This window comes from Scyliorhinus canicula, chromosome 7, assembly GCF_902713615.1.
Source record: "Scyliorhinus canicula chromosome 7, sScyCan1.1, whole genome shotgun sequence".
In the NCBI taxonomy this organism is placed as follows: domain Eukaryota; kingdom Metazoa; phylum Chordata; class Chondrichthyes; order Carcharhiniformes; family Scyliorhinidae; genus Scyliorhinus; species Scyliorhinus canicula.
The window spans coordinates 141,176,459-141,191,457 of NC_052152.1; the positions used below are offsets into that span (position 1 = coordinate 141,176,459).

Genomic DNA, 14,999 nt, shown 5'->3' on the forward strand with positions numbered 1-14,999 from the left:
ACTGCGGGGCGGCGGAAGGACAAATAGTGCGCGGGCATCGGGCCCGCTGCCCGCGATCGGTGGGCACCGATCGCGGGCCCATGGCACCCTTGGCACGGCCGTGGTACTGCCGTGCCAATCGGTGCCATGGTTATTTTTTTCCAGGTGGTCACGACGTTTTTACGAACGGCAGGACCAGGTGTGTTTGCCGTTCGTAAAAAGGTCGTAAAGGGCTGGGACTTCGGCCCTTCTAACAGCTGTGAATCGCTGCCGGCCGTAAAAAAACGGCGGCAGCGATTCGTGTCAGGGTTTCGGCGGGGGGGTGGGAGAATAGCGGGAGGGCGTCAAAAAAGTCGGGAAGGCCCTCCCGCTATTCTCCCACCCGTCGTGGGGGGCGGAGAATTTCGCCCATATTGTTTGGGCTTTTGTAAACCTAAAAGAGAAGAGAGTAGCTAAAGGTCCTTTGCAGCAGAGACAGGGGATTTTATCATGGGGAATGAGGAAATGGTGGAGGCATTGAACAAATATGTTGTGTCTGTCTTCGCAGTGGAAGACATAAGTTCCTAACGAGAAATCGATGGTAACCTAGCAGCTTAAAGAGGAAATTAGGAAAATCAATATCAGCAGAGATAAAATATTGGAAAAATGTAAAGGACTAAAATCCATCAAATCCCCAGGACCTGATGGCTTACACCCTAAGTTTTAAAAGAGATAGCTTCAGGGATAGTGGGCGTGCCAGCTATGATGTTTTAATATTCCTTAGATTCAGCAATGCCCCCATCAGAATGGATGTTGGCAAATCTTACACACCTTTTCAAGAAAGGAGGGAGAACAAAAGCAGTGAACTACACACCAATTAGCCTAACATCAGTTGTTGGGAAAATTCTGGAATCCATTAGTCAGGAAGTCGGAACATTGCACTTGGAAGAGCATAATATGCTTAGGACAAGTCAACATGGTTTTACCAAAGGGAGATCCCATTTGACAAGTTTCTGAGAGTTTATGATGCTGTAACCAGTAGGATAGATAAAGTGGAACCAGCAGATGTAGTATACCTGCATTTCCAAAAGATATTTGATAAGATACCACACAAAAGGTTAATAGGAAAAATAAGGTTTCATGGGGGTAATATGTTAGCATAGAAAGAGGATTAATGAATGAATAGAACGAAGAGAGCAAGCATTAACGGGTTTTATTTTCAAGTTTGCAGGCAATGAATAGTGGAGTGCCGCGAAGATCAGTGCATGGGGCCTCAGCTATTTACAATTTATATTAATGACTTGGATGAAGAGACAGCGAGCAATGTATCTAAGGTTGCTGATGATACCAACTAGGTTGCAAGATAAATGGTGGGGAGGACACAGACCATCTCCAAAGAGAAATAGACAGGTTAGTTGAATGAGCAACAAGATGGTGGATAGCATATAATACAGGGAAGTGTGAAGTTATTCACTTTGGTCAAAAGAATGAAAAAGCAGAATATTTAAAAAAAGATGTGAAACCTGTAATTGTCAATGTTCAAAGAGCGTTGGGGGTATTTGTGCAATGAATGCAGAAAGTTAGCATGCAGGTGCAGCAAACAATTTGGAAGGTAAATGGCAAGTGGCATCTATTGCAAGGGGATTGGAGCACAAGAATAAAGAAGTCTTGCTACAGTTGACCAGGGTTTTAGTGAGAACACATCTGGAATACTATGTGCAGTTTCAGTTTCCACATTTATTAAAATTATAAATTTAGAGAACCCAATTCATTTTTTCCAATTAAGGGGCAGTTTAGCATGACCAATCTACCAGCCTGCACATCTTTGGGTTGTGGGGGCGAGACCCACGCAAACACGGGGAGAATGTGCAAACTCCACATGGACAGTGACCCAGAGCCGAGATCGAACCTGGGACCTTGGCGCCATGAGGCAGCAGGGCTAATCCATTGCGCCACTGTGATGCCCTACAGTTCCCACATTTAAGAAATAATATGTAGGTTGAGCATCCTTTATGCGACATGCTTGGGGCCGAGTGTGTATCGGATTTTGGAATTTTATGGATTTCGGAATATAATATTCGAAGGGGCGAAATATATTTTGTACTTACCAAAAAACATTTTCAATGCAATAATCACAGTGAGTAATATAATCGAATGCACAAACTGTGGTGATCACAAGTTAACCAGATGCAACACAACTGAGCGACCACTAGAGGGAGCACGGGAGAGCCATATAAATACATCAGGACAGGAAGTGAGGAATCACTCTTCACAGCAAGCGGGCTGGTAAGCAGGACACAGCAAGCAAAGCTGGTAGTTAGCACTGGAAGGTAGTTCTAGGTCGAGCTCTGGAAACTGAACGAACTCACAATAAAGCATCTTCTCCACACTTGAGACTACGAGCTTTATTAAGACACGAGGAACAACACATGGTACCCAGGAGTGATTTCAGACGCTTATGACAGGACAACTCAGCTGCAGATACAGAAAACAAAAAAAAATGGCATGGAAATCTCAACCACGAATGGCATGGAAATCTCCTACTGGACATTCGACTTGGGAATACATTGCTGATGAGAGGATGTGCCTTGGATACCCACTTCACCTGGACACGACTGGAAAAGTAAGAAGTGTCTGGGAAAGGTTTAAACAAATGTTCGATTTCGGTATCATAGCATATGATGCAGCAGCAGCTTCAGACGAAATTAAAATAGCAATTCTCATCGAAGGAAATGAAGCTATGAAAGTTTATAATGGATTTAAATACTCAAAAGGTGAAGACAGAAACAGCTTACAAACGGTACTAAACAAATTTGAAGAGTACTGTGAGAAATTTGAACAGCAAGACATACTCAGAGTCCAAACTGCACAGAGACTGAGTGATGCAAAACTTAAAAAATCACGAAAAGAACAAGAAATCGCGAATGCAAAGAACAGATCAAAAAGAAGAAATAACACGAATTTCTCACAAAGCCAAAACGCTGAAACCCAGTCCAGATCGGGAAGAGAAGGTAACTTACAACTTTTAGAAATCCAGTCCAGATGGGACAGAAAAATCGCTGAAATCCGCGAAAAAATGGCGTCGGAGCACATTTTGCAGTCTCCGGTAAGCAAAGAACTACAAATTGCGTCTGCGCATGCGCCGGAACCGGAAGCCGCGCATGCGCAGTTTAAAAAATATCGCGTTACCGATCGTTATGCGCATGCGCCGGAACCGGACGCCGCGCATGCGCAGTTCAAAAAATATCGCGGTGCCGATCGCTATGCGCATGCGCAAGCCGCGCATGCGCATTCAAAAAAAGTGTCGGTCGCGGATCGTAATGCGCATGCGCAAGCCGCGCAGGCGCAATGGACACCGAACCGCACAAGGAAAGAAAGCCGATTTGCGCATGTGCAAGTCGTTCCTACGCGTGACGTCATGACGTCTGAGAATCCTGACCACGCCCACTTAAAAGGGAAATGCCCGAAAATTGAAAACAAGACACTTAAAGTGGTAAAACCAAATTTTCTTGCCTCAGAACATAGAAAAACGCCTGAACTTAAACCAACAGTGAAAAACAACTTGCACAAAACCTTGGAAAAAGCTGCCTTCACCACACACAGTGAAGCGAACAAAAAGAATTCCGAAACAACAAAAGATGATTTGTTTTTCGACGATTACCTCTCAGACCTGACTGGGTCAGTCGGATATGCTTATCACAGCATCAGCGACACGGTCGCAAAGCACAACACGAACCAACTCGTGGTAGATGAATCCAACCAAGATGATTTGGTTTTCAAAGAATACTACTCAGACATGGCTGAGTCAGTCGGATATGCTTATCACAGCATCAGCGACACGGTCGCAAAGTTCAACACGAATCAACTCGTGGTAGAAGAATCCAACCAGGATGATTTGGTTTTCGGAGAATACTACTCAGACACAGCTGAGTCAGTCGGATATGCTTATCACAGCATCAGCGACACGGTCGCAAAGTTCAACACGAATCAACTCGTGGTAGAAGAAGCCAACGAAGATGAAATGGGTTTCAAAGAATACTACTCAGACATGGAGGAGTTATTTGGACATGCTGATCACAGCATCAGCGACACCGTTGCAAAGCTCAACACGACTCTACTCATGGTGGATGAATCCAACACCATGGTGCCATGGCAGCTCGTCGATACATTGGATGACAGCAATACCCAAGACGAAGACGACGCCACACAGAGAGCACAGGAAGACTCCACGGAGCGAGCGATGACAGGCTCCACAGTGCGAGTGATGAAAGACGCCAACAGGGATGCAAGCAAACACTCCCGGGCGGACACCAAGCATGAACAAGACCATGAAGGTAAACTCGCTGTACCTGAGCAACCGCAAGCAGACTATGAAAGTCTACCAAGCTCACAGGAACAAGAAGAAAGAGCGGACTATGAAAGTCCAACACGCTCACAGGAACAAGAAAAAAAAGCAGACTATGAAAGTCCAACACGCTCACAGGAACAAGAAGAAAGAGCAGACTATGAAAGTCCAACACGCTCACAGGAACAAGAAGAAAGAGCGGACTATGAAAGTCCAACACGCTCACAGGAACAAGAAGAAGACAATGCACCTCTGCCCACTGCATGCGAAGACAGTGACAAGGTGATCACACTCAACGTACAGGATCACAGTGAGACTGACAGTTCTCAGCTTGTCTGTACCGAAGCACAGAGCGAAAACAGTGACAAGGTGCTCGCACTCGACGTACAGGATCACAGTGAGACTGACAGTTCTCAGCATGTCTGTACAGAAGCACAGAGTCGGGCCACCCAACAGTCCAGAGAGACGATGCCGAAAGAAAACATGCAGATTTTGACTCCAGAAGAGGAGCACCTGGAGCCCAGAGAGACAACGCCAAAAGAAAACATGCAGATTTTGACTCCAGAAGAGGAGCACCTGGAGTCCACAGAGACAATGCCGAAAGAAACCATGCAGATTCTGACTCCAGAAGAGGAGCACCTGGAGTCCAGAGACATCAAACAAAAAGAAACCGTGCAGATTTTGACTCCAGAAGAGGAGCACCTGGAGTCCAGTGAGATAACATCAACAGAAATCATGAAGATTTTAACTCCAGAAGCGGAGCACCAAGAGTCTAGAGAAACCACGACAACTGAAATCATGCAGATTTGGACTCCAGAAGAGGAGCGCCGAGAGTACACAGACACCGCGTCAAATGTAATCAAGAAGACTTTGACTCCGGAAGACGAGCACCAAGAAAGCAAAGATGCGGAATCCAATTCTCCACAACTGATTGATGTCACCTGCACCGATGCAACATCAGATCATTCGCACCACTCGCGAGAAGACGAGCACCAAGAAAGCAAAGATGCGGAATCCAATTCTCCACAACTGATTGATGTCACCTGCACCGATGCAACATCAGATCATTCGCACCACTCGCGAGACGGAATGCTCAATGACTCAAATTATCCACTCGGGACACTCATAGAGTATAACAAGAAAAACAAAAGTCAAAAGAAACACAGCAAGAACAAAAACAACATGAAGCGCGACAAGACCAACAACAATAGCAAGAAGCACAGCAGAAACGAGAACGACAACAGCAAGAAGAAAAGCAACATGAAGCGCGACAAGACAAACAACAATAGCAAGAAGCACAGCAGAAACGAGAACGACAACAGCAAGAATAAAAGCAACATGAAGCGCAACAAGACAAACAACAACGTCAGGCACAAAGATAGCGACAACGACAGAGGCAGAAACAACAAGAATGGCAACAAACACAACAAAGTCAGGAACAAAGATAGCGACAACGACAGAGACAGAAACAACAAGAATGGCAACAAACACAACAAAGTCAGGAGCAAAGATAGCGACAACAACAAAGACGGAAACGACAAAAACAGCGACAAGTACGGCAACGGAAACAACAAAAACAGGAACGACAGAAACAACAGCAATGAAACAACGACTTGTACACAATGGCACTACTTGGCACATGATGGACGATGCCACAGCACACTGCAAAACGATAACAAGACTACAAACATGTCATGGGATGACAACGAATCGCACAAACTCACGTCTGCTCCAGAACAAGCAAGCACACCAGCATCCAAGGCGGATGAGACAACAAATCAACACCACAAGCACAAAAAAAAAAGTCCATGCCAGTCAACATCAGTGATGTGACCATGCAAACACCTCGGGATGACGCATTGGGTACTTAAGATAACAAGGAACACCAACAACATTCACAGCGGACTTGCAATATCAATATCACCACGTCATCAACAACAAAAAGAAAAAAAAAAAGCTCTGAACAAATTCATCAAGTTTGGACTCATAAATGTGTTTATTAAGTTTGGACATATAAATACATTGGCTTTGTTAACTAAGGCAATAGCATCATCACTTGTATAGATACGCATATCATAAGTTACTGTTTTGTATAATTTTCCTTAATGATGTACAGAAACTATGTAATGAGAAAGAGGGGGATGTGGTGATCGTAGATTGACCAGATACAAAAACAACAGAGCAAACACGAGCGGGAGAGCTATAAATACACTGGGACAGGATATACAATTTTCTTTAACGATGTTCAGAAAATATGTTAAGAGAAAAAGGGGGATGTGGTGATCACAAGTTAACCAGATGCAACACAACTGAGCGACCACTAGAGGGAGCACGGGAGAGCCATATAAATACATCAGGACAGGAAGTGAGGAATCACTCTTCACAGCAAGCGGGCTGGTAAGCAGGACACAGCAAGCAAAGCTGGTAGTTAGCACTGGAAGGTAGTTCTAGGTCGAGCTCTGGAAACTGAACGAACTCACAATAAAGCATCTTCTCCACACTTGAGACTACGAGCTTTATTAAGACACGAGGAACAACACACAAACGTCTGGCTATAATGTGGTTTTGGTGCTAAAACAACCCCTGTGGCGCACTGAGACCTGCGCATCACCTGGAAACCTTCCCAAAGCCTTGTGGGATTTCCCACTCCAAAAACAAGTGCAGATTTCAGAGCTTTTCAAATTTTGGATAAGGGATGCTCAACCTCTACTTTCAATGGAGGCAGTACAGCAATGGTTCACAGAATTCATCCCTGGGATGAGGGTGATGATCGAAGATGAGAGGCTGAGTAAATTGGGTTCATATTCTTTTGACTTTAAAAGAATGAGAGGCAATCTCATTGAAACCTACAAAATTCTGAAGGGGCTTTATAGGTTGGATGCTGAGAGATTGTTTTTGCTGGTCGGGGGATCTAAAACACTGGGGCACAGTGACAGGTTAAGGGTTCCATCATTTAAGACTGAGATGAGGAGAAATTACTTCACTCAAAGGGTGGTGGATCTTCTGAATTTTCTACCCTAGAGGCTTGTGGATGGTCCATCATTGAATACATCAAAGATTGGGATAAATGATATTCGATCTCTCAGAGTATTGGGGTTATGGGTAAGGGGTGGGAAAATTGAGTTGGAATCCAAGATCAGCCATGATTGTATTGAATGATGGAACGGGCTTGATGGTCTATGTGGTCAACTCCTGCTCATTTTTCTTGTGTTCTTATGTTATGCGACGAACTTTCCCGACTCCTATTACTTGTGTCGAAGATGAAAATCCAGCTCCTTAGCTCCACCTCTTTCTCTGCAGATGCTACCTGGCTTGAGGAGTGTTTTCCAGTTTTTTCAGTTTTCTATAAGCAGTTTTCCAGTTTGCGCTAATCAGCTTTTTGCACTGCAGGTCAAACTGTTGACTGCACTCCCGATACTCATCAATTAAAACCAATGTTACTGTATTCACTACTAGATCAGCATGAAAAAGACTAAGCTACAGAGCCAATACTGCTCAGGTTAGCAATAAAATTTGCATTGAGAAGGTTTAAACATTGGCAAGACATGGGCAGGTGGGCACTCAGGGATATGAGGAAAGTAATTTTTTAGGTTACCACCTAAAGTTTCATTTTGCAACAACTTGTACAAAATAAATGCAGAGACTTACCCATTGAACTCAATGTATTTGTAGATAAGTCCAGCAATTACCATGGCCACTATTGCATAGTACCAGGAGCAAATAAACATCAGGGCCAGGCACAGGCTCATTCCCAGGAATGACATCGTCCTGTTAAAATGTGAAAGCTGGTCACAAGTGTATAAATGTAATACCACAGACACGAGCATATATTTTTCATTAAAGCTTTTTGTTTGTTATCAGTTCAGCCATTTCTTTTTTGTTATTAATTGCCGAATAGCATTTGCATTATTTTGCCAGTTGAACTTCAAAGAACAAAGAAAAGTACAGCACAGGAATAGGCCCTTCAGTCCTCCAAGCTTGTGCCGACCATGCTGCCCATCCAAACTAAAAATTTTCACTAGCTGAAAATGCTTTGGCACATTTTGAGGTTGTGAAAAGCATTATAGAAGTGCAGATTCTTTCTTTGTTCGTTTGGACTCTAGGTTGCATTCTGCAAAAATGGAAGAGCTGTGAATGGATAGAGGAAACGTATTTGATATCTTACTCTTCTGATTAGCACTCAGTTTTCTGACAGAACGGGGGCAAGCAGTGAGTAGCCTCTACAAGTTATCAATGGAAAAAGTATCCTGTATGGACAAGCAGAGGGTTTGTTTTATTTTGCACTGTAAAGACAGTGGATCTAATGACAGTGCCGCTGTGCCAGATATTTCACTTTTCTGTTATCGGCATTTTGTGGTCAGAGTTACCCAGGAACCTACTTCCTGAGGAGGGTTTTGATGTCTGTAGTAACACTGGTGCAGGTTATTTACACTACAGAACTGTCGGTGTTGGAGAGAGATCAGAATATGTGTGACAATGAACAAGGAAGGATGGCTGATTAAGGCCGGAGCTCCATCAGTTATTTTCTTTTGCCTTCACCCTGCTGTTTATCCAGAAGAAAATTCTTTAAATGGCTTAGTGAAGTTGTCCATTAACAATCTGAATGAACTTCATGCATCAGTGGCATTGCTCAGCTGAACAGATAACAGATCGCAAATAATAGGAAGTGGCAACCCAGTTGAGGTCTCATTGACCTTTAAGGTTGAGCAAACTTGATTTGCAAGTTTTATTCTTTCTTCAAAAAACATTTTTTTGCGGCTTGAATCTGTGCCAATAGCTACACTTTGGATGGCTGCATGGATGTATAGTGAAGTGTGTATATTTTTTAAAGGTTTTATCTGTCCTCTCATGCTATCACTGACTCCTTCCAGAGGTTTAATTTAACTGACCCTGGTATCTTCCCTAGATGTCTATTCTTCATGTGTATCTTGACAACGCACATTAATGGATTATTTGAAGTGAAACCTTAGTCTGTCTGAACTCTCCATCCACCCAAATATTTTCCAGCAGGGGTTGATGAATAACAATACAAAAGAAGGAAAGAAAGAAAAACGTACATTTATATAGGGCGGAATTTTTGGCAAAAATGACAAAGGGCACGTTCTAACCAAATGGGAATAGAGTTCCATAACGAGTGCGTTTAGCTGGATGTTTCCTGGTACTTGCAGTGTCGACAAACACCATGCTTTCTACTGGGACTTTGGTTATATTCGGGGCCTCAGCGGCGAACAATCGATGAGGCTGCACTTAGTCCCGTTTCCTGCACTGCGGAGCTCTCCTCTCGACTTCTCCCTCTCCCCGAGACAACCCAAACCCCCTCAAAACTCCAACTCATCTATAAGGGGGTCCTTGGCCCCCACCGCACATGCACCCTACAGACCTGATTCCAAGCATGGGAAATATGCCAGCCTGGCAACCTGGCACTGCCCAGGTGTCACCAGCAGTGCCAGGGTGCCAGCTTGGGGCAAGTACCTGGGACCACCGACCCCTTGGGAGACCACGTTCACCCGAGATCTCCGAGAGGGGGTTAGATCCCACAACTCGGGTAGATCATGGCAGAGCATGTTAGAGTGAGACTCATTGTCTCACTCTAATATGGTGATTTGGAAAATAGTGATCCCACCCCCAATGGTTGGGATTCAGATCGCGGAGTCTCGCGTTAGATCTCAGGAGACGTTGCGAGCTGGGCAGATCCCAGAATAGCAGTCTCCCAGCAACTACCGGATACGCAGTGCTGCCTTTTGGGCACACCACAGATGGAAGAACACACCTAAAGTGTTGGGTTCTGACTGAAAGCTGGCATGTTTCTCCCCAGAGAAAAAGCCAGGTTTACTCCAATGATCTTCAGACACTTTGGATGCTTGTAGCGCCATGAACAACCCCGCTATTTAATGGGACACTGCTTCATTTTGGCCTTGGCGAGGAATGGCCCGCCGAGGCTGTGTTTCGGCTCATTTCCTGCACTAACGAGCTTAGCTTGCCAGTGCAGGAAGAGACCAGTGCACCACCACAGCTTATGGAGATCCCCAACACCCCGACTTACCAATTACAGGGTCCTTAAGCCCCCACATCGCACCTCATAAGGGGAGGGCACACTCAGGTCCAATTTCCGGCATGAGCAAGGTGCATCTTGGTACTGCCAACCTGGCACCCTAGCAGTGCCACATGGATACCCTGGTGTACACTGGCCAATATGAATGATGCACTACAGAACATCTAGTTTAAATAATTTATTATGAAACAACTGCAAGGTAAAGATAACTGGAATAAATAACTAACAAACCACTAAAACTAACTAACTATTGTAGAGCTACTGCAAAATACGTCTGTCCATCAACACGACTTACTCCCAACTGCCTCAAGGCACAGAGCCGCATGGTAGGCATGTTCTGCCACACTGCCACCAGCTAGTCAGAGGTCGTGTGTAATATTATATACAGAATTGCTTCATGCATATCATCACACCTGGTACTGTCAGTGTGGCATCCAGGTGGCACTGCCAGGGTGCCCAGGTGGCACTGCCAGGGTGCCAGGCTGGCAATGTCAGCGTGGCATTTGGCATGCCAGGCTATCACTCTGCTCAGAGCCCGACCACATGGGAGCTCCCAATCGCCTGGGAGACCCCTTCCCAAGAGCTGGTATGGCTGGCCCACATTTGTGGAAACCAGTGCTAAATGGCGACTGCTCAAGGTCTCAGAGGCGAGGCCGTTAGATCCCACACCTTGGGTAACTAAGGCGCAAACATATTTAAGTGAGCTTAATTGCATACTTAAATATGCAAATCTGGTTCCCGCCTGTTAGATCTCATGAGCTGTAATGAGCATCGTACATCTCGCTGGAGGCTTCTCACACGATTTACCAGCCTTGTTGTGCTGCGAGTTGGGCATGACGAGGCCGTTAGATCACGCCCTTTGTCAAGAAAAAGCAGGGGAACTTGTTTTGCGAAATCACACTTGAGGAGCAGGGCCTAAAAATGCCAGCAAGCCTCACTGTCACTGTCAGCGGGATTCATTCCTCCAACCCCCATCATCGCCCTAATCAGGGATTTAATTACCCCTCCCGGTCATCTTTGTTGGCATTGTGGCTTTATTCCCCCTGCTGCCCCCTCATCTTGGCCGGCATTGGAGCTTCAGTGCCCACCTCTCCGCCCATCTTTGCCGGCATCAAGGCTTCAGTGCCCGCCCCCACTCCCCATTGCTGCCCCCCCCCACCATATAATGGAGGGGCCCTGCCTCTGGTCCCTTTCCCTGCCCCCAACAGTGCCAGCCTAGCAGTGACTGCCAGGTTGGTGCCAGGGCACTGCTCAACCCTGTACCTCACCACCTGGGGCTCTATGCACCTCCGAGGCCTGGCGTGGTCATCACAACTGGTTTCCATCTTTGGAAACCAGTAGTGATTCCCACCATGACATTACACCAGCGGAGGGGGTGAACATTTGATGTTCCCGGAAGAAATAGCTTTCAGCGGTTGAAGCATATTTAAATGAATTTAAATATATGACAATCAGGTTCGCACCCTGATTATGTCAGCGGGGAGGGCCTTGGAACATTGTGTTCTGAGTTTTTGGCTTCTCGCAAGTGTTACCGACCATTACTGGATTTGCATCTGTGGTGACCGGCCCAAAAAACCGCAGTGTAACAGTGTCAGGATGTTACAAAGCACTTTAAAGCCAATTGGGTACTGTTTGAAGTGCAGCAACTGTGCAAATGTAAGAAGCCTGACAGCTAATTTGTGTACAGCAAGGGCACACAAACAGCAATAAAAGGACCAGGCTCTTCTGTGATATATACTGAGGGATAAATATTGGCCAGAGTACTGGCGATAACTCACCTGTACTTCCTCATAGTTGTGGCATGGGATCTTTTATGTCCATCTGATAGGGCAGATGGGTCACAGTTTATTGTTTGACCAAACATCTCAGAAGTGCAATACACCCTCAGGACTGCAGTGATGTGTCAGCCTAATATCATAACTTCCTGACTCAGAAAGGAATGTTCTATCATCAGTCTATGGTTTATTACCATAATTTAAATTAGGTTTTCCCCCTCCAGAGCCCAGAGATGGTAAAGCAAATTGTCGTTTCTGCACTGTCATTTAAAAAAATATATTTCTTTATTCTCCTCCTTTTTTACATTTTCTCCCCAATTTACACCCACCAACAATAAACAATAATCAGTAACAAATATGCCAATCCCCATATCAATAACAACGATCCCATCCTCCCACCAAACCCCAAACATTCACCCACATGTTCACATAAACAATTGACAAAAAGGAATCAGGAATCCACCATAGCCCTCATTAACACCCATCGCCCCCCCCCTCCCCCCCAACTAATGTTTGATGCTATCCAGTACTTGAAAGTGCATAATGAATAATGCCCATGAATTGCAGAACCCCTCTGTCCTTCCCCTCAGTTCAAACTTAACCTTCTCAAGAGTCAAGAATTCCAACAGATCCTCCCACCATGCCAGGGCACAGGGTGGAGAGGCTGCTCTCCAACCCATCAGGATCCGCCTTCGGGCGATCAATGAGGCGAAGGCTACAACATCTGCCTCCGCACCCGTTCCCAACCCTGGCTGGTCCGACACCCCGAATATGGCCTCCCGGGGGCCCAGGTCCAGTTTCACGGGCACCACTTTAGAAATTATCCTAAAAACCTCCTTCCAGTGGGAACAGGATAAAAACATATGAACGTGGTTAGTGCAACGTTCACACACATCTTCTACTCTTTAAAAGAATCGGCTCATCCTCGCCCTCGTGAGGTGTGCTCTGTATATACCTTCAGCTGTATCAGCCCCAACCTCGCGCACGAGGTGGAGGCATTCACTCTCTGGAGCACCTCACACCAGAACCCCTCCTCCATACCCTCTCCCAACTCTTCCTCCTACTTTGCTTTGATCCCTTCCAGTGGTGCCTTCTCCTCCTCCAAAATAGCTCCGCAGACCGCTGACACAACCTCCTTCTCCAGTCCCCCTGTCATCAGCACCTCCTCCAGCAATGTGGAGGCCGGCTTCTCCGGGAATTTCTGTATCCCCTTTCTAGCAAAATCTCAAACCTGCATATATCTAAACATTTCCCCCTGCACCAGCCCATACTTCGCTTCCAGCTCCTTCAATCCTGCAAACCGACCCCAAGAAACAAATCTTTTAGTGTCTTAATCCCTTTCTCCTCCCATTTCTGAAAATTTCCATCCCTCACCCCTGGCTCAAATCTGTGGTTCCCCTGAATCGGCATTTCCCTTGACCCTGCCCCCAATCCGAAGTGTTGGCGGAACTGCCTCCAAATTTTCAATGAGCTATTGTTACCCGACTCCCTGCGTACTTCCCGGGGGCTATCGGGAACGGCGCTGTTGCTAGTGCTTTCAATCCTGACCCCCTGCACAAACTCTCCTCCATTTTGACCCACTGGGAAGCAACCCCTCTGACCCAGCTCTGCACCTTCTCAACATTCGTCGCCCAGTAGTATTACATCAGGTTCGGAAGACCCAAACCCCCCCTGCCTGCCTTCCCCTCTGTAGTGGCACTTTTCTAACTCTGCCCACCTTCCCTCCCCATAGGAACGACATAATCCTTCCCTCAATCTCTCTGAAAAAAGCCTTTGGCAGGAAAATCGGCAGGAATTGAAAAATAAACAGAAATCGTGGCAACACGTTCATTTTAACCGCCTGTACCCGACCCGCCAGTGACAGAGGGAAACCATCCCACCTTGCCAGATCCGCTTTCACTCTCCCCACCAAACTAGAAATGTTGTACCTGCGGAGCCCCCCCCCCCAAACTCCCGGGCAACCTGCACCCCCAAGTACCTAAAGCGAGTCCCTGACCTACGGAATGGCAAACCCCCCTCCCCTGCCCTCACACCCGGCCGAGATACCACAAAATACTCACTCTTGTCTAGATTCAGCTTGTACCCCGAGAAAGACCAAACATTCGAAGCAGCTCCAATATTTCCCCTATCGACACACTCGGTTCCGACACGTATAACAGCAAGTCATCGGCATATAAGGACACCATATGCTCTATCCCCCCCCCGCACTATTCCTTTCCATACCCCTGAACTTCTCAATGCAATGGCCAATGATTCAATCGCGAGTGCAAACTGCAGGGGGGACATAGAACATCCCTGCCTAGTCCCACGGTGGAGAGAAAAATATCTTGAGCTGATGTTGATTGTGCGGAGACTCGCCCTCGGCTCCTTATATAGTAGCTTTACCAAATTCACAAATCTTGGTCCAATCCCAAATCGCTCCAGAACTGCCATCAAGTACCCCCATTCTACCCGGTCGAACGCCTTCTCAGCGCCCAATGCCACAACCACCTCTATTTCCTTCCCCTCTTCCGGTGCCATAATGACGTTCAATACCCTTCTAATGTTTGAAAAGAGTGGCTCCCTCTCACGAACAGTGTCTGACCTTCACCTATCACCTTCGGGAGGCACTCCTCCAGCCTACCCGCCAGTACCTTCGCCAATATTTTTGCGTCCACATTCAGAAGTGATATGGGCCTATACGACCCACATTCTGTCGGATCCTTACCTTTATTTAGCAACAGGGAGATCGATGCCTGCCCCAAGGTTTGTGGCAACACCTCCTTCTCTATTGCCTCTTCAAACATCCCCACCATAAGGGGTGCCAGCTTATCCTTGAATTTTTTATAATATTCCACCGGAAACCCATCCGGTCCTGTCACCTCCCCGA

General features: G+C 46.2%; 1 protein-coding gene across 4 annotated transcripts in view; it reads right to left on the bottom strand.

Moving 5' to 3' along the window:
- LOC119969424 (solute carrier family 12 member 5) overlaps positions 1-14,999 on the bottom strand; it is a 1,634,719-nt gene that overhangs the window by 61,646 nt on the left and 1,558,074 nt on the right. For all 4 annotated transcript variants that reach the window (XM_038803049.1, XM_038803048.1, XM_038803051.1 and 1 more), the window contains exon 15: positions 7,952-8,071. In XM_038803049.1, coding sequence (XP_038658977.1) covers positions 7,952-8,071 — 120 coding nt within the window. The remainder of the gene's footprint in view (positions 1-7,951; positions 8,072-14,999) is intronic.